Below are 27,798 nucleotides of genomic sequence, written 5' to 3'. Positions count from 1 at the left end.
CATTTACAAAAATACTCATCGAATATTTAAATATAAATAACACAATTCCAAAACAAAAATGAATGGATAATGTAAATAATCATATTATAAATTAAACGATTAAAATTAATAAAAATGGACAAAAAATTTATCCAATAAACAACAAAATTATAGATAATAATGTCATAATTAACACAATTAACGACAATAACAAGACTAAAAATATGTTAAACAAAGATGTGATTTATTATAAATACATTTTTAAAGAAATAAAATATTTTTATTATTCATTTCAGCCTATATTATTAATTTTAATATAGTAGAACGTAAATACAACTAATAAATTAATTGTAGTAAATGCATATGTATAGGGTTTTGTAATTCCTACAAAGTGATCGGTAATCGGTATAGAATGTTATATTTAAAATTACAAAAAAACAACGTTATAACAAAAACATAATATTGTAGTCCTCACATATGCATTATATTTTTGTTGATACTATCTAAATCACTGTAATAAATATTGATGCGCTATTAAATTATTTGTAATCGGAATAGAATTGTTAGTTTGTATGAAAAAAAGACGGTATTATACTAATGTTATTGTATAAAACTATAACAGTCTTATTATATTATAAGATTCCAAATACAAATAACAAAAGTAATTAGTAGCCTTTACATATAGTTTTGTAGTCACGGGCGCAACCTTAAAATTCAGTTGAACAAATCATATGTTGATTGCTATACAATCAATAATTGTTTTCCGTATAATGGATACGTAAATATATTATGTCTCACTATGAAATTTACTATCACGTTTTTTTTTATCAGTATTGCATCGGTGACACGTAAGCAAACACGATGAACACGTCATGTCCATTGTGACTAAATATATTAAATTATTTGAAATTACAAATTATAAATTATTTATTAAAAATATATACCCTATTTAATTTAAATTTAAATTTATATTATTCAAAAAAAAAGTTTCTAAACGTACGTACGGTTGAGTTATTTCTTTATATAATTTGTCATTATTTATTTTCCTTTTCTAAATTTAAGAATAGTATATTATATAGGTATTTAGTAAATACAAAAAAATACATCCAAAATATACAAGATATCACTATGGACTTAGTTTATCCACCTGGCTACAAGGCTCTGATGGCCTGGATGAGTATACTATAAGTTTTATAAACTAGCAAACAAGCGACTTGTGTTATGACTCATTTTTCAAAAATTGAATTATTTACTTCGTTTTTAGTCATCGGTAACGATTATGGTGTGACATTGAAAAAAACGTTAAAAATAACAAATTTAGCTATAATATTAATATAGAAAAGACCACGGAATCAAATATATATAATTGATTAAATGTTTTGAAAGAACAGTACCTATTTCTAGACACAATGTACTCAAAATTCAAATCCAATGAAGTTTTTATAAAAAGTTAATTAAACTAAACGTTTTTTCCAAAACCAAATAATATTAGTAGGAGGTACGTATACTAAATTGTTTTTATTATCTTTCCATACTTTTGTTCTTTGTGTTCACCTGATGTTTATGTACTTATTAGATTTATGAATAGTTACTAACTGGTTTTTGTACTTAATATTCACCATAAAATGTATGTATTTGAATTTTTGATAAATTTCCAATTATTGAACAATATTCTGCAATCATTCAGCTAAATATTTATTAATATATTTGTTATTTTTTTTTACCTTAATTTACTTAAAAACTTTATTTTTTTGTTCAATCTATTCCTTGAAAGTGTGTGACACTGCATGATTTTTTACAGAATTTAATATAAATAATGAATGTGTTACGGTAGTTAAATGGTCTAAATCGTTCCAAGTCACCCGGATTGACAGTACTCTTAACAGAAATTAGAGGCATTTGAAGCTGTTAGCTAAAGAAACTAAACTATTCTGCCTCTAATGTATTAATTTTAAAAATATTATTTAACCTATTTGAGTTGGTAATTATTACAAAGAACTTGCTAATTAAACTTTATCAGTTAATCAATTTTTAGTTTTTAACTACTTTATTTCCATACATTTTTAAGGTATATTTTGTTTTATCGTTTAATTCATAAATCATAGATAAATTATTAGATTTCGAATTAAGCGAACCACGAAGAATGTAATGATATTTTACTTAAGAGATTTTGCACGGTGAATTAATGTTTACAAACGTTTAATTCATTACATACATAAACGATAAACGATTCAATTATTTAAGCTAATTATTTCACGAGAATACAGTATAGCTGATTTATTTCATTGTATTCATTAACATATAGTCATTGTTAACTGTTTTTTAAAAAAAATAAGTAGAAACCTACCTACTTAAAGTACTAAATGTTATTTTGAAATCTGTAATAATTCATATGTAACTTTATATTACCTACGCACTATAATTATATCAGATTAAAATTTTTAATATATACAAATATTATTTCAGCCGAAATCAAATTTTAAATACATTATTTTCAAATGTATATAAATGTGACTTATCAAGATCAACACAAGGTTTGATTTTTTCAAAATGTATCCCTCCACTGATCCTCATTCTCGTCAATGACTACCGATTCCTATCCGAGAAGGGAATAACAACGAAGGACAAATATTTAATCTCGGAGTCCTATTGGGTTTTTTATTTATTTTTTATTCAGGCCAAACTAAGTTATTTTTAACATTTTTTACATTACACAAATAATTGGTAGAAATTGGATAATTTTTAAAGTTGAAAAATAACGTATTTAATACATGTTTATTTAACGCGATTTATAAAAACGCGAGTTTTTCTCAGTAAGGCCCAGTAATCATTGGATATTAATTTAAATAAAAAATATATATATATATATTTTCTAAATTCTGATAAATCATACTAAACAAACAATAACATTATGAAAATTGAATAAGTACAATATTCATAATAAGCTGTAATTGTATATTTTATTAACTTTTGGGTGTAGTAGAATTTTATAATATATACGTCAGAACTATTTATAACATACTATTACATGACCAATGGTAAAAACTAATATGTTTCATATATTGAATCCTTCTTAGCTGCGTATTTATATTTAGTTGTTATTTTATATCGATATAGGTATTATTTTTTTTATAAAAATTAATAATTATGTATGAACACATTATGTATTCTTAGCTTAGCTATACCATTCAATGAATTGCTCATATATATTACCTTAATGTTTATTCAATTACAATAATATTTGCCTCATTAAGTATTGGTGGCAAATTGTAATTACTACAGCCACACCTGATCAGATGCAGACCACACATTTTATCTTTACTTAAACGCATTGAAAAGAATTCCAAGAATTTTAAAAATTGAGACGGCTTTTAAATACCACCTTACAAATATTAGTAGGTAGTATTAGTAGGTATAATCAATAATGCAAATTTTAAAAAATGTTTGCAATCTTTTTAAATAATTGAAATTATTTTTTGTCTTATATTACTTTTAAGATTGAAATATTTGGATTGATGAAAGACTAATTAAATTGTAGGTACAATGAATAGAGACCAGTTTATACAATGAGTACAATTAGGTACCCATACTAATCGTCACTTAACTGTTTACCTATTTAAAAAAAAAAACCTTGAATAATAATAAGAACAACTATAATCTAAACATTAATTTAGCCAAGGTGAAGCCTATCGTTACTGTTTTGGTCTGTCGTAATGTTGAACTATTGGTATGTAGGCACCATGTATACTAATGTCCTTTAGTACATTGGCCGACTGCTGGTGATAGTATCGTAATTCGTAATTTTTATATAACGTTAACTGTTTGTTATCGACATTCGATTTATCATCTTATTGTTATCAGACATTTAGACGGTTGACTGATTGTCGACACGACACCGCAAAACGTGAGCACAACATACGCCAAAGAACATTCGTAACAATAATATAATCATATAATATAAAAAAAAGTTGTTGTTGGACACACATGCGTATTAAACACGTATCTATGCTTAATGTCGAAGTATAGTGCATTAACGCATAAACTATATAGCCTGGCCTCTCACGTCTGGGACACTGCAGTGTGCTGATGGCTGTGTATGCTTAATCATCTACCAGTTTACGCGTTACGAATACTTAAATTTTTTTTTTAATCTTTTTAACCAAATAAAATCGAAATGTCAAACAATAAAGAGCCAACTGATAATCAGCTAGAAGATTTTAAAAAATCAGTTAAGGTAAATTATTTTACAAAAATATTTAATATATATATATATTATTTATTAATAAATATAAAATTAAATACATTTTTTCATTTGTAAGTAAATGAAAACTATACATTTGTTATATATTGGTAACTATCTGTTGAAAAAAGTTTTCATTTAATTATGAAGTTAACTGGCATCATTGTTATAAATTATATTTTATAATTTTATAAATAATTTTAAGTTTTAAACTGTTTGGATTAAATAGCCAAAACTTAATATTATTTATTTTAGTAATAATTATTTATTATAGTCTGAATTACAAAATTTTAATTAAGTATAAAAACAAAAATTAAATGTATTGTATATTTATTTAAAATTCTAAATTTTTTTTTGTGTGGGTAATAAATTGTAGTAGGTAACAACATTTTGCATTTTCATAAGTGTCAAATGTTAATAGAGTAATTTTAGCATACAATGTAAGAAGTTAGTGTTATAATTTATTGTCTGACTATTATTCTGATAAATGTTAATCATATGGAGCGTAAGAAAAATAAAATATTAATTATCACTAAGCTTTAAAAATTAAAAATTACAAAAAGTAAATATTTTATTTTGAATTATAGTAAATTTTATGTATTTAATATATTTATTTTTAATTTACCAACAAATAAAATAATATATGTAACAATAGCAAAAATATTATTTAAATTATAATTTATGAATACTAGAGATTTTTTGTTTATTGTTAAGTAATTAAATATGTATTTATATTAATAATTGAATATTAAATCTGTATCAATCATTAATTTTTTACCAATACTTGTATGTATTTAATTTTTTAAACAGTATGGACTTTCCCAATTTCTTAAATATTAAAATATTATTAATATTGAATATGATATAGTCTATTTATCTAAAAAACTAATTAGTAATTTTATATTAAGATTGAATATCTAATGAATACGGTAAGGATTTAATAACACTAAAAATACTAAAGAATATATTATAAATCATTTTAAACTACATTTATTTTAGAATTTTATTACACTCATAGTGTATAAATATAAAATACATTAATGAAATAATAAAAATACCGATTTGATTAATTATTTATTGACTAAGATATTGCATGTTTAAAATCATTAAAAAATTTGTAAAATTAACAAAGAAATTATGTAGGATTAGTTACCTTTAAATCCTATTTACAGCAATGTTGATAATTCAGTCCCTTCCTCAATTCAGTTTAAAACAATGTACATATTTGTAACATTTTTTTAAATCTCAATTTTATTAACTTTATGTATACCTGATGATTCATTTTTAATTTGAAACCACGCATAAAATACACATATAATAAATAAGTACTCCAGGTTAGGCATTAATTAACTTCTATTTTTAAACTATTTATGTATACATCTTTTAATTCAATGTCAAAGTCAAATTTATCAAACATAATCAAACAAACAACTGGAGAAAATATAAATAAAGTATTATATTTTTTTTTTAACTTTGAAAATGTTTTAATTAATCTGACCTAATCGGTTAAGAATGTGGTTCTCAGCTTATTTTTGTTCTCTGCACCTGGGTTTTATATGTCTTATATGTTTGGTTTTATATAGAATATACTCTTATTTTACAATAAAAATAATAATATAAATAAAAGTAGTCTATTTGTAATTTTAAGTATACTTCAAAAATAAAACCCCTTACTAGATTTCTTAGATATATCACTTCCAGTAAACATTTAACTCTTTATTATATTGAAGTATAAAATATTGACTTCAAATAAGTAAAGTCATTAGTTTTATTAGTATAAAATAATGAATAGGTATATTAAAAATTATTACCCAGTAAAATGTATATCCATTCCCATGGATACAAATGCACATATATCAGTATCATATTCCATATTTAGACATTCATTCATAATTGTATTTGAATTAGTATAGAACATTATACATAAAAAAAAATTAAAAAAAATAGAATATTATTATAATAATGTATTTCATTTTCAAATACGTTATAAAACAAAAATCATATTTGTTCTAATGACGTTTTAAGTTATAATGAGTTATATAAACTTTAAATAATTAATTTTATTTATTACCTGATTGATTTGTTAACTTTTACAAAATATGTATTAATTTATAACTATTGAATTACATTTTTTTAATATATTTTACAACTATTCATTATATAATATATTATATCATTAATAAACCATTAAAAAATTTCTTTTAACCTAAAGAATAGTAAATTTTATATTTATACTCATATTTTATTGGTAGCTATTTATTTTTTACCTATAATTTATTATTGTTTTTAAACTTAAGTTCCACAACTATTTTTAATAATGAGTATTGATATTTATTTTCTCATTGTGTCCTTTTGTTATATCTACTTAAAAATTAGACCATTTATGTGGCTTAATGACCTCTATAGTGTTTATTTTGTTTTAACTGTGTATGTTTGCAGTTCCCATATTAATCGTTCATAAATAATGAATTGAAATTATAGAAAACCTTGAAAATACCTTATGGCTACAAATTTGTGGCTGAACTCAATTTTAACATTAAAAATTAAAACTTGATAATATTTTTTAATTCATTTTTTTAATACTTATTAGTTATTTTTAATTTTTAATAATTCTAATTATTTAAATATATTCATTATTAATTTTAATTTTTAATGTGTTTATTGATTGTTAGTCATGATATGTCAATAATCAACCTTGATTATTTTAAATGATATCTTAGAGTAAAAGTATTTCTAGTAAATCAAGTTTAGATACTTGACCTAAAGCCTCGGGCCATTTATATTCCTTACAATTTAATCGTTTTTTATAAATGTTTTAATATGCTTAGTATTGTCACTGATTAATAAGATATTTTATATCAATGATATTTTTAGAATTTATTTTATCTATTTTGTGATATTGTGTTTATTGATATTTAAAACATTAATAACTAAATATAATAAAATGAATACAAAATAATATATTTGTATTAAAAATATTGTAAAACCTGCTAATTCCCCATTAAGCTCTAAATCTAAAAATACTCATACTTAACTGTTTAAAGTAATTGTTAATGAGTTTTTATAATTATATTCAAAATTTACATAAATAAATCGTGTAGGTAATTAGAAATTTAAAAATTTAAATAATGATAAACATTTTTAACCTTAAAATATATAATAAAAAAATTATATTTCATTATGTATATTATTTTACGATATATCCAACTGAAAACCTCGAAAAATAACTTGTATTCATAATTTGCATGAGGCCCAGTACAGGGGCCTTAATGTCTTCAAATATTTGAACATACTTCAAGTTCTTAAATAAGACAATAGGACTGAGATATTCTATTCATCTTGTTGGATATCGTCAAAAAATTTGAAACCAACGATGAAACAAGGTGAACAAAATGGCTTAAAAACTTATCAAGATTATTTTAAATATATATATTTATGTATTATAGTCAATTAATTATAAATGTACATACAATATACAATATAAGTATTTACAGTTATACTATGTATTATTATATTACATTTAATTAAGTAATAGCTGTTTTTACTGTTTTTGCCTTTAGTAAAGACCTTAAGGATAATCTTTGATAAAAATGCTGCTACATTAAAAACTCAGTCCAATTTTATCAGTTTTGTGTGGTTGAGTAGAACCGAGTCTGTAAATAATAGAGTCTTGTCTCCTAAATTGTTGTTATAAATAATGAGCTAAAGTATAGTAGAAGCCGCTTATTAGAAACATGGATAGTTGATACAATCTCGTTATTGAAACAAAATGTCTAGAGACGGATTAGCCGTATATTAAAACATTGTAAATCAATCGGATTATTGAAACAACACATCGGTTATTTGAAACAATAAGAGCCAACAATATTCGTTGAATTAATTATTTAAAATTAACTAAATTATACCAACTAATATAATCTAGATATATATGAAATACATTATTTTTTACTATTATTATGTTATTATTAATGCTCGATACTTGTGTTAAAAAATATTAATGTTTGTAGTCAATAACCTTTGTTGTTGCGGCTTATTAATAATTAAAAAAATAAAAATAAAAATATTTGTCGAAAAATTCCGGTTATTGGCGATAACAAATGTACTTTATCTTATATCGTTTCAATCTAAACCAGTCGAATTCAGAAAAAGTGACGAAGATTGTATCGATGTGGACTCACACCTCAATGTTGCTGAGGTTCCAACAGAAGAAGAGATTTGTAATGCGATTATGAATCCTCAAACAATTTAACATGCTGTTACTGACGATGAAAAAGAAAAAAGTGAGGCATCCCCATGAAGTAAAGAAATTGTAGAAGTTCTAAGCGTCCTCAGGAGATTAGTCCTGCTCCGTGTAGATGAAAAAGGCTTTGAGTAACATTATTCTTACGAAACCATGATCATCAATTACTCAACGTAAAACAACAGAAAAAGATAAACTCAAATTTTGTTTAGCATATACATTTTTTTTTATAGTAAATATTTTTTTCATAAGAAATAAAACCAATCGTTTATTATAAACAATTGGTTAATTGACACATTTTACCTTGGTCTAAAAGTGTTTCTAATAAGCGGCTTTTACTGTATATTAATCGTGTTTTTTATTCATAAAGACTTTTTTTTTAAGTAGTGCGTTTGTGTTAATGTATAAATAAAATAATTATAACAATTATGAGTTATAAAAATTAATTTTCAATGTTTATAATCGACTCACAGCTAAATCATGGATAGAATTATTTGAAAATTTAAATATTTTAAAGAACCATAACTTTTAATATTATTGGTTTTTAATAACTTAATGTTAATTCAGTATCACGTAAGTTATAATGCATTAATAAAAGTTTTTAATTAGTTGTCTATATTTTTAAAATTAAGCTTTTAACTTAGACCTTATTTAATTTATGTTTACAAGAATAATAAACTTTCATAACACTTTAAGTATTTGAGTAATTGTAATTTTACCTTTTATTGTCTTATCGGTTTTAAAATTATAATAAATAATAATTGTACATTTTAATTTTGATATATGCTTACAAATACCTAAATAATTTCAAATTATGTGTTGGACAATTATGACCAATGTAATTTACATTTGTTAATAATTAATAGGACTCAGATTTATATGTAAATGCATATTCTTTTACATTTCTCCTAGAATAATTTTGTTTATAAATGTCAACGTTTCGTGATTTCTAAATGTGTGGATTCTTGGGTTAAATTTTTTTTTTGCATATTTTGGCATAATTTAATGAAAATGCATATTAATTGCATATATTTTGACAAAATGTCATAAAAAAATGTTTTTTTATATTTTTTACTCAAAATTATTTAATTAATTTATAAAAAGTTATAATTTACATTTTTTTTTCAAATATATGATATAAATTTGCATATTTTATAGATTTTTATTGCATATAAACCCAGACCTTAGTTATTAAAAAACGTCAAAATTCCTAGAGATTAAATATATATTTTGTGATTACTTCATAAATATTTCTATTAAAATTATTATTAATTCTTAATATGCTTGGAAAACAAGTAATTATTACTAAATTTAAATTACAATTATTAAAACTATTTTTAAAAATTAAACCTAAAAAATTAATAAGTTCATTAACATTGATGTAAGAAATCATTAATGTCACACTTCAAACTTAAATAAACTGATTTTAATCTTAGATAAATGCTCAAATTATGATATACATTTTTAAAAAACCAGTGTATATTGCTTGTAAACATTATAATTAAATATAATAATAAATTTTATATTGCTATGTTTTAATAAATAAATAATTTTTAAGCCTATGTTATTTTTCAGTTTTTTCTTTGTGTCAAAAAAAACATGGGTAATACACTTGTCAAATTTCCAATTCAAGTTAAAAAAATTATTCTACATAAATTCAATACATTTCTGACTTTGTTGAGTATCTGTTATCCCAAGTAATTGAAAACAATTAATTGACTAAACTGTTCAAGTTACAGGCTATTAGTCAAGAACTGAAAATGTGAAATCATAAAATTATTAATGATATTATACAATAATAATAAATTTAAATAAAAACTATTTAAAGAAATAACCACTTATAAGTATTATAATTTATATGTGATTGTTTTTAATATAGAATATTGAATAAAACAATAGATTACACAGATACAAATGTATAATTAGCGTAATATATATCCATGCATAGATTTAATTATTATTATAATTAATTATAATTAAAACTAAAATTATTATATTAATACTAAACCTTATTTGTGGTTCATATAAGAATAAGTGTTTATATAGTGAAGACTAAGATTAAGTAGTTAAAAAATGATATGTTATACCTTCTAGATTTAGTTAAATTTGGTGATAATATTTTACATTTAAATTTAAATAAAAAGTACAATAGTTATTTATTTTACTGATACATAAAAAAATAATGTTTTACAATTTTTTAATTTAATGCCATTTTATGAATTAATTTATACTCATAAATCAGGAGTAATTAATGAATCTTCTTCTCAATAATTTCAGAATACTGGTGTCATTAGAACTGGAAATGGAGCTCCAGTAGATGATCATAATAATACTATTCAAGCTGGAGTAAATGGGCCACTCGTGATACAAGATCATATTTTTTTGGACGAAATTTCACATTTTGACCGAGAACGTATACCAGAACGAGTTGTACATGCAAAAGGAGGAGGTGTTTTTTACTTAAACTAACTATAGTAGTGATGGCATGAAATAGAAGTCTCATTGATTTTTTTGCAATGATTTCAAAGTAGCAGTCTCAAATTGCTACTCGAATACTAAAATATCAGTGATTGCTACTTTTTGTCTATCACACCTGCATATGGGGTTGTTAGTGAACATGATATTGTAATAGCAGTCAATGCTATAATACTTTATTGCTAAATAATTAATATCCTCAAATTATGATATTGACATAATATATGAAGTAGCAATCACTCAATTTTCACTGCTACTTTATTAGTAACAATAGCAACTGATACTGGAAAAAATCTTAGTTTAAAATCTTTAAACTGGAGCATATAAATTTTCTAACTATATATTTTTAAGCTAAAATATATTTTAGGTGCATTTGGGTACTTTGAAGTAACTCATGATATTACAAAATATTGTAAAGCTGATTTATTTTCGAGTATTGGAAAACAAACTCCTGTTGCTTTAAGATTTTCAACTGTTGGTGGAGAGAGTGGATCTGCTGATACTGTTAGGTATGATTACTTAAGTTATTATTTGTGAAGTAACTATTTACAAGTATAATATTTTACAAAATAGATTAAATTTAATTTATTTTGTGGTATTTTAAATGTTTAAATAATTGATCATGCTTGAATTATGTTTTTGGTAGTTGCTAATTTTTTTTATTTTAATGGAAAATTATTCTAATTATTTTGAGTATATTTTTATGAATTTTGTAAAAGGTTATTACTCATTTTTCAATCTTCATAATTATTTTGATTATTAATTACTATTATTAATTAATTATTTTTATATTTATTTAGAGACCCAAGAGGTTTTGCTGTGAAATTTTATACTGAAAATGGAGTTTGGGATTTAGTTGGAAATAATACACCAGTATTTTTTATTAGAGATCCTATGTTATTTCCAAGTTTTATTCATACACAAAAAAGAAATCCAGTCACCCATTTAAAGGTTATTAATTTTAGCATCTTACATGCTTGGTATTTGACATAATTAAATAACAATGATTTTATTTTTAGGATGCAAATATGTTTTGGGACTTTTTGACTCTTCGTCCCGAGTCATTTCACCAAGTGATGATATTATTTTCAGATCGTGGAATTCCTGATGGATATCGTCATATGAATGGTTATGGATCCCATACTTTTAAAATGGTTAATTCAAATAATGAAGCTGTTTATGTTAAATTTCATTTTAAAGTATGAACATTTTTAATTAATATTTTATTTAATTAATAATTAATCTTTATTAATTTCTTTAGACTGACCAAGGAATTAAAAATTTAGATACTAAAAGAGCACGTGATCTTGCTGCTGATGATCCTGATTATTCGAATCGTGATCTTTTTAATGCTATTGCAAATGGCAATCATCCTAGTTGGACTTTATATATACAAGTTATGACTTTTGAAGAAGCTGCTTCTAACAAATTCAATCCTTTTGATATTACAAAAGTTTGGTCGCATGCTGACTTTCCACTAATACCAGTTGGAAAATTAGTGTTAAATCGTAACCCCAGTAATTATTTTGCTGATATTGAACAAATTGCTTTTAGTCCAGCTCATATGGTACCTGGTATTGAGCCTAGTCCAGATAAACTCCTTCAGGTTATTATATTGTTTGGATATGCTTTTAACATGTATAAAAATGTTTTATTTTTTCATTTTAGGGACGCTTGTTTTCATATAGCGATACACATCGTCATCGTTTGGGTGCAAATTATTTACAGTTGCCAGTTAATTGTCCATATCGTTCAAAAGTTACTAATTATCAACGTGATGGACCACAAGCTTATGATAATCAAGGATCTGCACCAAACTACTATCCCAATAGTTTTTCTGGTCCAGAACAGCAATCTCAATATAAAATGTCAACATTCAGTGTTTCTGGTGATGTTGCAAAGTATGAAATTATAATAATATTTTTAAATATTTTAATTATTGTGCATACAAAGTAATGTCACTTCTAAATGTCTTTAATTTAATTTTACAGATACGATTTAGGTAATGATGATAATTATTCTCAGGCTGGCTTACTTTATAGGAAAGTTTTACCTGAAGATGAACAAAATAGATTGATTGAAAACATAGTTGACAACTTAAAACATGCTGCTGATTTTCTTCAAGTATTATATTATTAATTTAATTTTAGTTTTTTTTAATCATTATTGTACATTTTGTTTCCAGGAAAAAGCTGTTTATCATTTTACTCAAATTGATAGTGACTTAGGTAAAAAATTGAGAGAAAAATTAGATCTGGCCAAGTGTTCAAAAGCAAATCTGTAATAATTTTTTAAATAATATATCTACTTTTTTCACTGTTTTTTTTTTTAATTTTTTTCATTTGTAGTCTTTTAAATTATAATTGTGTTTAATAATTATTTAATAACAGTAAGCAATGTAATTCTTTTATAATAACAATGACAATTTATTATTAAAAATTATATTTATTTATATATTTATATAGGATCAGATATACATTTTATACACATGTATTACATGTTATATTGAGTATTTTAAATCAAAGCAATTTAAAATAAAAACATTATATTATATTATATTATATTTATAATTGTTCTGTTGTAGTATTCTTTGATAAAAGAGTAGTCAAAAATATCTTTATTTAAAAATAGTTAAATTGAATTAACTCGAGAAGGTGATTTTAAAAACAATTATTTTTATGTACTATTGTGTTGCATCGATTTTCTTTGATATTTTAGGTTGAATATTTTTTAAGATATTGAATCGACAAGATGAAATAGATGGATTATATGTTATGATATTTTTGAGGTACAAATAGCAAAAGAAATTGGTGGAAATTTAATTATTGTTGACTTTGTTAGATCATTTATTGATATTATTGGACTTGACTAGTTTCAGGCTTAAACTTATAAGGGATTTAGGGATTCAAACCTACTCTCTTCTGAAATATATTTTATGAAAACATTTGGATGAGTTGCGACATCTAAATGAAGATAATTTTAAAATGGTTGCCAATGAATTGATTAAGGAACTTATTAATACAGTGGCGCAACTAATGCTGAGGTTTGGGGGTTGTAACCCCCCTTGATCTTTTTCTGAGATTTTTACAAATTCTATGTAGGAAAAAAATTGTTTATCTTGAACACGCGAAATGGCTGATTGATATGAAATATGAATATTATTTGTATTATAATTGATAACAATAATAATATGACGATATGGAAGTTTTGTAACATTTCATTCAACTTTAAAACATCAATAACCTTGCTACTACGATTTCTCGATAGTCGATTGTATAATACTTTTTTGTGGTATCACAATATAAAATAGAAGTTAAACAATTTAATTTGTAATTTAAATATTTAACTCATAAATCTAACTTAATCTTCCTTATCCCCACCAAAGTTTGTGACCAAACACCTAAAGAATTTTCTGAGTTAACTCTTGAATGACATTATCTGTAATCAAACCCAGATTTACACTATCATAGGCCCTTGGCACAGTGTCCTTATTGTTAAATATTTGCCTAATATGGCTCTACAGTTATTTACATTTATTCTATAGAAACCTTCTGTTTAGAAGAAGAAATATTGAACCTCAGTGTTAAACCTTTAAAAACAAAAATATTTACAACATAAAAATCAAATCTTAACTTATATATTATAACTTTTACAACTATAATTTTATATCTGATAAGAATTGTAATACATCTTAAAAATAATTAATTTTACTCCAAATATATTTTAAATTAAATTGCCAGAAATCACAAAAAAAAAAACAACTTATTTTATACCATTTCATATTTCTTTATCCTTCGTTTAAGAAAAAAAAAAATACATATTGTGTGGCAGTATTTTTTTTAATTATAACTTTATAGCTACAAAACTTTTGTGCAACATTTTTTGTTTGCAAATGACTTAATAATTTTTTCAGTATCGATTTCTTGGAGCAATTCCATTCCGATCATCATAAGCCGGTAGTTATGAATTGATTTTCAATAAACACCACAATACCGGTATGTTTCACTTTCGCGTACAAACAAATAACTTATAAAATCTCTAAAATAATTATTACCTTATTGCGAGAGGTAGGTTATTCCTTATTAATAATGTATAATATATAATTAAGTTATTATTATAAGTTCGAACGTGTAAGCAATGTAATACAACATAACATTTTCTGTAATGTCTAATGCATAGGCAACTAGTCCTGCACCACCAACAGGAAGTAAGATTTTTAAAATAATTAATTTTATTTTCCAAAGGTGTAAGATGCATGATTGTATTCCATTTATAGACGTGCAAAATAGGATTATAATTAAATCATTTCGCTGACGTCCGGTGATCAATTCGCTGTATGGTGAATCTTCTGTGAACAGGCTAAACATAAATCGAACGTATGAATTAATTCATAATAGTTGCAACACACAATGTGAAACTGAAAAAAAAACTCAAGTTTCTGTATTATATTATTGACAGTAATATGCTTTGATAATAAACAATTATCTAGATATAGACAGATAAAATTATAAAATAATAAATTACATAAGAACCTACACAATATTAAAAAAAATGTGATTTTGGTGTATTATTTTATTCATTATTACATGTTTATAATACATATATAACTGGATCTTAAAGATCTTAAAGTATCTTTTCGCTCATCGTTTCGCTGTATAACCGCAAATTATTAAATTATAGTCCCGAAGTGTATATCACAGTGATTCCCAACGTGGGCGATACTGCCTCTTTGTGGACATTTTTTATTTCGAAGGGGGCGTTTTTCTGAGGGGGCGCTCATTTATTATTTACATTTGTACTGTATATAACTGCGATGAAATGTAAAACTGCGTAGAATAAAAACTAATTTAAAATGTCGCTTCCCAAACGGCTCCCATGAACAATATAAAGCAAAATGCTTTAGATGCTTTAGAAAAAACCAGAGCCGTTTGGGAATTAACCTTTTTAAAAAACGGGAGCCGAATGGGCTATGCCCATTTAAAATACCAAATGTAATATATAGAATTATATAGGTATAATATTTTTAGACGTTTATCTAACATCTATATAATTATCTTATCGGACTATAGATTTTAAGTATTTGGTAGGTGCAGGGGCGGATTAGCAATTATTTTCGGCCCAGGAAATATGAAACAAACCGACCCATGAACCGTAAATTAAACTATTTTACCCCTCCCCCATCCTAAAAAAATGCTTTATTATGCATTAATTTCAAACTTTGTTTAGTTTCACTCCTAAATTAGTAAACTCTACAATAACTTTAATATAATTATAGCTATAATAGTTTTGGGTAAGTCACATAATTAATCAGTTAAAACTTGAACTGAAGTTTGATCATAATGCATCTTTCAATATATATTCATTTTTTAAATGATTTTTATTTATTTTAAAAAATAAAACTTTTTATTGGTAATTATATAATATTCTAGAGCGGCCCAACAAGGACCGGCCCATCGAGATGATTCCCGATTTCCTGATAGGCCAATCCACCCCTGGGTAGGTGACAATAATAGTTTAAAATTATTATTGTCTTATGGGTACTTATTGTATCTGTCGACATACCTGGTTGAAAAAAACTTTAATGCGGTTCAACAATTTTTTAATCAAATTAAGAAACAAATTAGAAATACATATGTGAAAGAGGAGACTAATGCTAACTTCTATTGAGCAAGATATAATTTCGTTGGCGGGAAACCATCAACCTCAGAGCAGTCATTATTCACATAAGTATTTTTTGTATTATTATTTTATATTAACAATTTCAAAATCATATTATATAATTCATATTATTATTAAGTATTTAAATATAAAATGAACTAAATTGTAGCGTTAAAATGTTAAATGATATTTTTTTTTAATTAAATAGCTTATTAAAAAATAAAATGTTAATCTTTTGAAAATATTGATTGGGAGGAGAGTGGTATGAGATTTTTAAAATGCAAAAGGGGCGTTGAGTAAAATAAGGTTGGGAAACACTGGTATACACCATAATGGTGATACACGCGGTTAATGCGTGTGCGCGAGAAACGAGAGAATTCGGATTGCTCGTAAGAAATCTGCACTGGTTTCATGTTGTGATTAGTCTCGGAAGTATATAAAATAAACATTTAATATACAGGCAAACGTCGGATATTCCTCATATTGTATTATATAGTGTTTGAGGTCCTTACACACAGCCTAACCGTGGTGGGATTGTGATGACGATAAAATTGTACATACATATTGTAACGGGAGTTCACGCACTACAGCGGTAATTCGGCCACGGTAAAATATCGCAGCACGATATTTATAAAAACCACAACATGCTCGATTTTACCGCAACCCCGCAGTGTTATTTTCAATTGACATTTTTAATTTTTGCCCGAAATCAATGTTAGTACTTCAAATAAATTTGTATTATTAATTATTATTTTAAATTATTTAATATTATACTCTAAGATTTTAAAAATATGTATAACTATACAAATTTAAAAATTACTATTTTTTTATTTATTATTAACTAACTAACTACTAACTAGTTTTTGTATGCTTGTAAGTGGATATCATGTATTTAAAATGAAGATGCTGTAAGTGCATAAAATATTATAAAATACAATGAAATGTTAAAAATAATAAGGTATTTATTATATCACTTCTCATCATAGGCGGACATTTGGTTGAATTTTTGGGGGGGCTATAATAATTCAATGTAAAATAATCCGCAGGGGCTTCGTCCCCACACCCCCTTCCAATACACAAGTAAAACTTACTACCATTAAAAATATAGATATGTTTGAATTGTACTAAAAAAACACTAAATAACGTATATTTAAAAATAATTAATATTTTATTTTAATGACAAATAACTATTTGTATTAGCAAAGATACTCAAAATATCATCGCTTTTTATATTTTTCGATATATCTTTTTCTATATATAGTGTTGAAAGATTGCTGAACCTATCTTGAACCAACAATGTCCTTAACCAAGTTTTTATTTTTTTCATTGAACTGAAACTTTTTTCGCAAGTAGCCAACTATGTAATTGGTATTGTTCATGCTATTGTAAATAATTTTTTATTATTTATTTTACGATTTTCAAAAAAAATGAACAGATAATTATAAATAAATTATAAAAACGACGAATAAAATTTCTAACAGTTTCGGTTTTGGGGGCTATTAAAATATTTGGGGGGTCTAAGCCCCTCAAGCCCCCCTGATATCCGTCTATGTTTTTCATACTATAACGAACTATACGAAATTGTTTAAACTTAATTTATTTCGGACATTTAAATTTTTTGACTTAAACACTGGTATAACATATATACTTACATAAAATGACTATTGCGAGCTTATCAAATAGACGCTAATAGTACCTATACTACCATAAGCGTCATTACGGGGTAGCGAGGGGTAGTCATTAGAGATGGAAAGTTTAGTTCATTAGTCCACAGTTCATTCAAGTGAATAGTTCAAGTGAACTATTAATTTTATCATTATTAGTCACGATTATAGATATCTTATATAGATATTATATCTTTAATCATGCTATCAGTAACTGAACTGTTCAGTAGTAGTTCATATTACTTATGGGCAATTAAGTATTTTTTATCTAATTGTAAACAACCATTTACAGGATTTCGAACAACGAACCACGGAGAATTTTTAAAGAAATTTGTGAACTAATTTATTTATACAATGCTACCAATTATTTTCGAACTGTGAACTGTTAAGTTACAGGTACTGAAACAGTTCAGAATAGTTCATCAAAGTGAATAGTTAAAATGATTTATTCGTTCACAAATTTAACATCTCTAATCAGAATAACAAATTTTATAATTGATTTCATGATGGTTATTACTTATTGAGCATTTAAAATATAAAAACATGATATTTAAATATGTAGGTGAACATTATTAACTAATTATAATTACTGTTGTCATAAAAATTAAAAATATCAATACCTAAAACCTAAGGTCAACCTCAGTGGTTTGATCTTCTGAAAGAGTATCCTCTTATCAGTGTTAATTTTTTATTATATTATATATTATTCCTAAATAATAAATAAATAATTATTAATATTATATATCTACGCATTTATTATATTTATCTTATCTTTTAAGAGTACCTACTTGAGTATATTATTAATACAAGTTCTGTAATATGCTGCAATAAATTGTATTTTTTCATAATTTTAAATTGTATTATATATTATATTGTCATATATTTAAATTATACCCTGAACGATCCATGTTGTTTTTATGATAATTTGGAAATCCCTATGTATAACAAACAAACATAATATTAAAAATGGAAAAATGGTTAATTCAGTCAATATGGATTGCGGTATTTGGATTTCTCAAAGAATTTCGCCCAGAAGATCCTTATATAACACAATATTTGTCAAATCCACCAATGAATTTTACAGATAAAGAAGTAAGTATACTAAATTTAATACATTTCCAAGATTTTTGTTAATTTTTTTTAATACCTGAATTGTTTTATAGGTGCCAGTTGATAAAAACTAATATTAAATGTTATTAATTAATATAATTAATTTTTAATTTACTGAAAATTATTTTTAAATTGTAATGTTATCTTAATTTAACTGAACAAATTGTAATATAATAAATTAAAAATTCTATTTATAACATTCAATTTCTAGTAAGTATATGATTAGAAATTTTAAGATTACAATAATTTTGGATTAAATGTATTAATTCATTTGAAATAATTAACTGTTATTAACTTGTTTTATATCTAATTATTAATAATTATATTTAAGTATAATTTATTAACAACATATTAGTTATTTATGAGTTTATAATTTCTTAATTGTTTATAGATAATTTAAGAAATATTTCTAGTTACTTTAAGTATATTCATTTAATTTAAATTAAACTATCAATTTTAATTAACTTGTTTTATTTCAAATAATGAATAGTTTGTTTAATTTAAAAATAATTTATTAATATTTTTTATTGTTATAGATAATGCAAGAAATATTTCCAGTATCAACTTACACTTGTCTTGGTCTTACTGTTATTATATTTTTGGTTACCGATTATTTACGTTACAAACCAATTGTTGTGTTGAATGCTCTTTCAAACTTCACAGTTCAAATAATGTTGATTTTTTGTCGAACCAAGACTGAGATGAAGGTAGGTAAGTTATTACACATATTGTAAAGTATTTTTACAGTTATTTAATTATTTTATAAACTATCCATTTGGAAATTTTATAAGTTACAAATATTAAATATAATAATAAATTTTTACAGAATATTAAAATTTTTTATTACAAATTATTAAATACTTTAAATTATATCCACAAAAATAAAACATAAGATTTAAAAACAAAAATTCTTATTATTATATAATTTTATTTTTTAAATTATTTGTATCTTTAGCCCTTTATTCATTTTTAATTTATAAATGTAATAGCATTTAAATTTTTATTTTTCAATATATGATTTTAAGGATTTATTGTTAATTAATTAGATTCTTTCTTATAATTATTAAAATTAATTGCAATCTAAGTTAAAAAATTATAGATTCCTTATTGCACTAAAATTGTTATTATTAAAATGCAATGTAGTATTATTTGTTACATTGTAATTTGAGTAATTTTTTTCCAATTTGTTTTTCATTTGGATCCTTATTCATCAAAAATAATTAATTATAGTTTTTAATTTATATATATTCTCATTCATTGGACATTTTATTGTATACTTAAATTTAAGTCATAACAATTAATTTAATTAAGATTCTGTATAAATGTCTTAAATAATCTTATATATTTACATATTGTTTCAGTTTATATAATCAATGGTTTTATAATATTAGTAAGATTAGTAAATTTGTAAGATTTGGAGTGTGTCAATAATAGTTTTAAATTTAAATTCTTGGATTGATTATTTTACTAAACTACATTATTTAATGTAGAATATTGATTATAATTTTTTGGGATTTATTTTATATTAATTATACATTAGTAATATATAATATTTTTCTGTTTAGATAATGGAAGTATTTTATGGCAACATGATAGCTTGCGAAGTAGCATATTATACATACATTTACTCAAAAGTAGATAAAAAACATTATAAAATTGTTTCTAGTCACATGAAAATGGCATGTTTACTAGGCCGACTTGTATCGGCTTTGCTTGCTCAAGTACTAATTGACTACCATGTGTTAACAGTACAACAATTAAATTATTTAACACTTGTAGGTGAGTCTTATTACTTTTATTTAATCATATAAGTGATTAATTCAATTATGAGACAACATATTTCATTACAGGTGCAGCTACATCGATAATTTGGGCATTTGGATTACCTTCAATTAAAAGTAGTTTATATTTTCATCAAAGTCCTGAACATACTTATATACGAGATAATACAGGTATTTAAGAAATGTTTTAGTTTAACCAAAATAACCCTATTAATATATTTTGCTTAGTGCTTGTCTTATTTTATAGAATTACATTTAAAGTAGTTAAATGTATTATTTTAAAAGCCAATCTATAATTTTTTTGTGATCTATATTTAAGATAAATTATAGTATTATAATATAACTGATAAAACTTGACAATATTAATAACAATAAATAATGGAAAAATACAATCATAAAGCATAACAGTGAATTTAATAAATTAAAAATATATAAATCAAATATTATCTTTTTATTTTTAAATAAATATAAAGATTTAAAAAGTTACTCATGTTGTATAACTGTGTGAACATATTTAATATATTTAATAGAGATTGTTTATTATTAAAGCATTTATTAAGTCTTAATATTGTAATTAAAAATGTTAAATATAAGTTATAGTTTTATATAACAGCTATTCTCAAAATATGTTCCTTATGACAATCTTAAGGGTTCCGCAAGATATATGTGAGTGTTGAAAGTAGTAATTGTAATAATCTATAGTATTGAACTATCTTTAAAATATTTTTTGGTGTATTGATTTTCAATAAATAATTAAAACATTGGGATTAAGGTGATGTTAAGGACACTGGAGTTTCACAAAACACAAACTAATTCCTAAGAGTTCAGTGGTCATAAAAGTTTGAAAACCATTGTTATATAATTATATATTCAAATATTTACTTTATTTTATAAATCCTTCATTATCCTAAAATTGTTTAAAAACATTCAATATAATATATACCTCATAATTATTTAATTAAAAATAAAAATAGAAACATGTTGATAATTTTGGGTTATATTTCATTCTATAGTATGCTATATATAAAATATAATAATTTACTAAATTAATATGATACGCATGTATATAATGTATGTATTTATATATTTACACATTAATTTTTAGAAATACTAATATTAATAAAAATCAGCAGTATGGTTTCCGGAGTTAAATTAACATGGTGAAATGACTATACATGTTTTCTTAGTAGTTTACAAATAACTATGTACTAAATGCATTATTTACATTTTTAAAATTATTTTATATATATAAATATATATAATTTATGTAGATGTTAATGTATCCAAATCTAAAACTGTGTGTCAAAGACTATGGTTCGACTTCATCACTGCTTTCACCAATCGCTATGTTCTTCAGTGGTCCATTTGGTGGACTTTAGGCACATGCTTTTATTATCAGGTTCGAATTAATTTTATAATTATCAAATGTTGAATAATTTATAAGAAATAACACATAATTTCAGTGGGATTAATTTTTAACTAGTTAAAAATTTTTGTATTACTTTATGATTATGATCTATAGGTTTGGTTTGTTTCATCATGACTTTTCATACAAATGTTAAACACTTGTTTTGTAAAATCTTCAGCAGGACAGATACATGGTAATTACAGCATCTATGATTCTAACGTTCTTCTTAATTCTTTTTTTTTACTGGGTAGATCTATAAAAAAACTAGTTTGACTATTTTATAAACACTGATTATTTATAATTGAATATTAGGTAACAAAAACCTAAGTTTTATTGTAAAATTTCAATTGTATAAGATAATAGAAAGCAAAATTGCTTAGGTAATACTATCTATGAGGTGTTTATAATTAAGTTAAAGATATCCGACTTGTGTACTATTTTAGACTGCCACTACTTACCATTATTTTTATTTTCAATTTCATTCTATAATTTTTCTTTTATTGATTAAATATTCTGAAGATACTTAAATACTGAAAGTTTTTGGAGTTACATGTATTTAAATTTTATTAGATGTTATGTCTATTTATGATTTTTGAAATAAATATGGTTGGGTGTTTTAATAAACCATTGGTTTTTTAATTACTAAAAAAGTTTAATGATATAACTTGTTTCCTTGTTGTAATATACAGTATAGATTTTGGTTATTTATTTGGCAATATTTAATAAATTATCCATAATAACTAAACTATTTATATTTAACTAAATCATTATGATGAGTAAATATTTAAGATTAAAATATTATTATATCATAAAACTACTACCTATACAAATTAAAAAAGTTTAGTTATTGTTAGCAAAAACTATATTAAAAATTATTAAATTTAAGCATATTTAAGTAAGTTTAACTAAATAAATAAGTGACACAAAATTAATTTTTTTTTTAGTCTCTCTTATAGTATTGTTATTATAAATATGCAAAGTTACATAATTACAATGATTAATTCTTACTATCAAGTACAAACAATTTCTATAAAATTTATATGAAACTTCTATTATAATTATAAATCCAGTATTTGACTGATATCCCATTCCTATACTTCCTTTGTCTCTCAGTATTGAATTTCAAGATTAAAAGAAAAATTCTTGTCATTTTAGTTTAAAAGTTTCATATAAATTGTATCATTTAATTTTAATATACCTAATTAGTTATTCATTTTATTTTGGTTAGGAATGTATGATAGTATATTTTGCTACATTTTATTGTTTATTATTCACTCAAAAGTAGTAAGAATGTTTTTAATACAGTAAATAAACAGTTTAAACCATTATACAATTTTAACTTTAAAAGACAAAAGCTTATATAATAGGACTAATATTTTTACTATATGAAAATTGTTTAATCTATCTACATTTAAGTTTGTTTATTGAATATTAATTGAATTTACATTATTATATATTTATTTTATTTTGTTAAATAGTTTTACTTTAAAATAAAAATGTTTATTTAGTTTATGTCTTATGCCCAATCATTATGGCAAGAAATTTATAAAAATGGTACTGATTTACCAGTTACTGATAATGGAATTGTGGAAGCTGCATATACAATCATAAGTATGTATGGTTATTATTTATATTTTTAAAATATTTAGTAATATTCAAATTGATAAAAATTTAAAGATTTAAAAACATAATAATATACAAGGATGTATACATTTATATTTACTTAGATCGAGAGTTGAAACACATGGCATCTACTTTTTATTTAAAAACTATTCTAATATTAAATACTTTTTTTTTTTTTTCGTGTATTATTAGTTAATTTATTGTACTTGTAAAAACAGACAAGTTATAATAATAAAAAATACATTTTAAAGAATTATTTTTTAGTTGTGCAAAATATAATATGAATTTAATAAACATTTGTTAGTGGTATATATTTTATGATAAATTAGTTGCGATTATATTTTTTCATATTCAGTCGCGATTTTATAGTTGTGTACATACCAGACAATGCATTTTTAATTTTAAACCAGTTATTCTTTAAAAATATAATAATACTCCAGACTAAGTTTTTATTTATTTATTTCTATATATAAACTATTTAGTTATTTATATATTGTTTTATGAGTATTAACTAGTACTGATTTTTAATTTTAATTTATTTTTATTATTTTGTTGTATAAAATTTTTATTATTGTATCTTATTTGTTTTATTTTAATTATATTTTTTAGTTTTAATTGATAGTAAGGATAATCAATTAAATTATTTTAGGTACATTGGGTGTTTATTTAATTGGTATCATAACAGTGTCAAGTTGGTGGTTAGTAGGTATTCTTACTTTAGGACAAGGCATTTTATTGTTGATAATGGCTCATGAAAGTTTATTGTCACATGCATATGTTGGCTATATAATTTTTGGAACATTCTATCATATTATGGCTACTGTAGCAAAGTAAGTATTTGGTGATGAACATATTTAAGTATATTTTAAAACTTAATAAAAATGTATTTATTTGTTTTAGTTGTGAAGTAGCTAAAAATATTCCTGCAGACAGCTATGCATTAGTGTTTGGAATTAACACATTTTTTACACTCGTATTACAAACGTGTTTGACTGTGATTGTTAATAGTCCAGTAGGATTTATGTTAAACATTAGAACACAAGTAAGATTATTATTATTAGTTGCTTTAAAATAAAGTTAAAATATCTATTGGAGAATCTTATACAAATTAATTCATTTCTACGTAATAGATTATATTTTAATTTATAATATACCAATAATTTTAATAAATTTGTTTTACAAATAGGATTTTTTAAAATACATATAAGTTAACCTTTAATTTCTAAAATAAATTTTCATTTAATTATGTATTACAAATACTTGTAATACTAATGTATATAAAGTCTTGTGAACCAGAAATTTTATAAAATTGAACTTAAAATTCTTCAACTTCCATACAATGAAATAATATTTGATTTTAGATGACAACTAGCAATGCTAGTTACAATATATAATAATTAAATAAATATAAAAGTCATATTTTGACCATTGCTAGCATTTGAATATAAATAAATAACTTAATTTTAAGTATACAAAAAATAAAACTAGTGTTAACAACACATCTGCCAAATCATTGACCTTTTATCAATGTGTTATTAAAGCCAATTTTTTATACTCAAGGAAACTAATGCATGCAATGTATTACCCCTAGAAAGATTATAGGTTATGGGGGTATTATTGTGTTAGAATATTTTGTTTTAAAAATATCTATTGCTTAAAACTTGGGCAATGAAATGTTGTTTTTTTTATCTATTTTACAATTATTTTTTTATAGTTTTTAGTATATGGTGGAAGTTGTTTGATAATTGGATTTGTATACACTATTGGAGCAATGTGCTCAACATATAACAAGATGAGAGGACACAGCATTTTTTCAATATCAAAATGAATAAACTATTATTAATTTAATAATAATTATGTAATGAATACTTGTATTAAATATTTTAAAAATAAAAAATAAACTATATTTTTATTATTTTTGAACGGTTATAAATTATTTGACTATATAATTAACTGCTCACCTGGCAACGCTTGACTAATGACAGATTTAATTGAATAATATTTTTCAACCTATATATATTTATTTACTTCTTTAAATGTTAAATAGATGATCTTTATGAAATCTGGAATCTATAACTTATTGTGGAAAAATGAATAATGGCTCATACAGAAGAGATTACATTTATTTAATTGGTATTAAGGTGTATCTATTCTGTGGTTACTCAACAGTACCACCTTAATGTTAAATACTAAATGTTAAGACTGGGACAATTTTCAATGAATATACTTGTAAAAAATACTTTTTCTGGTATAGTTGATAATTTATTTAATACTTATAAAAATCAACAGAGTTGATGATGATTAAAACAAGCAGAGCTTCCACACTGAATGGTTGGATATGTCTGAATTTAGTGCCAATTCAGAGTACTTTTATATGTTGATAGATAACCTCGTTTTGATGCGCTCCTTATTCTATTACGAGTCTTTTATTATATTTTACTATATTTTACAAAACACCTGCCTGTTTCTATTTTTCTTGGAATTGTCTTAATTGCTGGTATACAATTTTTTTAATTAGATTACGCCCGCGCGTATATAATATGTATGTATTTCTTAGAAATTTATTTAAATAACAAAAAAATGCAATGTACAATGTTGTTTTCTTCGGCGCATCCGAGTTAGATTCTGAGTATGAGGAGCTAATCGCAGGTAGTGTAATAGTTGGGGGTCCCGGATTTTTATAGGTACTATATTAGTTGGGTCCAGAATTATTTTAGGTATTACACTAGTTCCTAAATATTTTTTGGTAAGTACTACACTATACTAATATTTTCCTTTCCATTTTAACAGACTTAGGACTGTTTATGGTCAATTAAGACTACAGGTATGATTAAAAATGTTTTTTACAGTTTTCCATTAAAATATAAATTATTAGAATTTTACAAATATAAATGTCGGTGGTCTAAATAGATCATAGGCAGTCCTAAGTCTGTTAAAATGTGAAAAAAAATGTAAGTACTAGTGCCTGTGATTTTAAACGTGTAATTTAAATACACGTGTACACGAAGTACGTGTAATTAACATACACGTGTATATACACGTGTAATTAAAAAACACGTGTATATACAGTATATGCACGTGTATATACAGTATATGCACGTGTACGTATTAAAAAAAATTAATTTTTGTTACAAATTTCAGTAAGTTTATACAATTATATTTGTGTTTGAGTTCGTACAATTGATAGCTGGAAAAATGAAATCAAAAATTACGGTAGCTTTTTTTTTTAGCTCGTCTGCCCTATCTTATCGTTCCAAACTCAATAAATTACAAATTTCATGTAACAGATCCATCCTCAGTGCCCTTAAATCAACTCCATTTCCTAATCTTGAAGTCGAAGTGGTCTGTCAACCTCTAAATATTAGGTCTAAATGGCTAGCTGGCAAGTTTTTCCTCAAAGACTTGTCAAAATATTATCCCAATATGTATAATACTTTATAGATGTATTTTTTGCTTGGTGCTATGTAAGCAAATCCGTTCCAGTCCTTGTCTCTGTCGCACATTCCTCAATGTCATGTCGTAATTACATTCTTAACTCTAATAGTTTTCCCTTCTATGAAGCCAACTTTCCTCCCTAAAATTCATTACAAAAATAATTTCCTTAGTCATTCAATAGATTT

General features: G+C 23.7%; 2 protein-coding genes across 2 annotated transcripts; both read left to right on the top strand.

The window, feature by feature from the left end:
• The first annotated feature begins 3,799 nt into the window (after nt 1-3,799).
• Nucleotides 3,800-13,260, top strand: LOC112693042 (catalase). Its single transcript, XM_025567924.1, has 9 exons — nt 3,800-4,213; nt 10,737-10,908; nt 11,302-11,443; nt 11,735-11,885; nt 11,954-12,133; nt 12,196-12,540; nt 12,603-12,835; nt 12,926-13,058; nt 13,120-13,260. Exons 1-9 carry the CDS (start codon nt 4,154-4,156, stop codon nt 13,216-13,218), a joined length of 1,515 nt encoding a protein of 504 aa, XP_025423709.1. The 5' UTR covers nt 3,800-4,153; the 3' UTR covers nt 13,219-13,260.
• Nucleotides 13,261-19,156: 5,896 nt separating this feature from the next.
• Nucleotides 19,157-26,046, top strand: LOC112693040 (thiamine transporter 1-like). The gene is made up of 9 exons (XM_025567923.1): nt 19,157-19,348; nt 19,903-20,073; nt 20,932-21,145; nt 21,217-21,318; nt 22,419-22,546; nt 24,064-24,166; nt 24,828-25,008; nt 25,079-25,220; nt 25,893-26,046. The coding sequence occupies exons 1-9, from the start codon at nt 19,223-19,225 to the stop codon at nt 26,004-26,006; spliced, it is 1,281 nt and encodes a 426-aa protein (XP_025423708.1). The 5' UTR covers nt 19,157-19,222; the 3' UTR covers nt 26,007-26,046.
• The last annotated feature ends 1,752 nt before the right edge of the window (nt 26,047-27,798 follow it).

This window comes from Sipha flava, unplaced genomic scaffold (assembly GCF_003268045.1).
Source record: "Sipha flava isolate LNK unplaced genomic scaffold, YSA_version1 80_pilon_pilon, whole genome shotgun sequence".
NCBI lineage: Eukaryota > Metazoa > Arthropoda > Insecta > Hemiptera > Aphididae > Sipha > Sipha flava.
The sequence above is the reverse complement of the archived record's forward strand: the minus strand, read 5'-3'. Positions and strand labels throughout refer to the sequence as shown.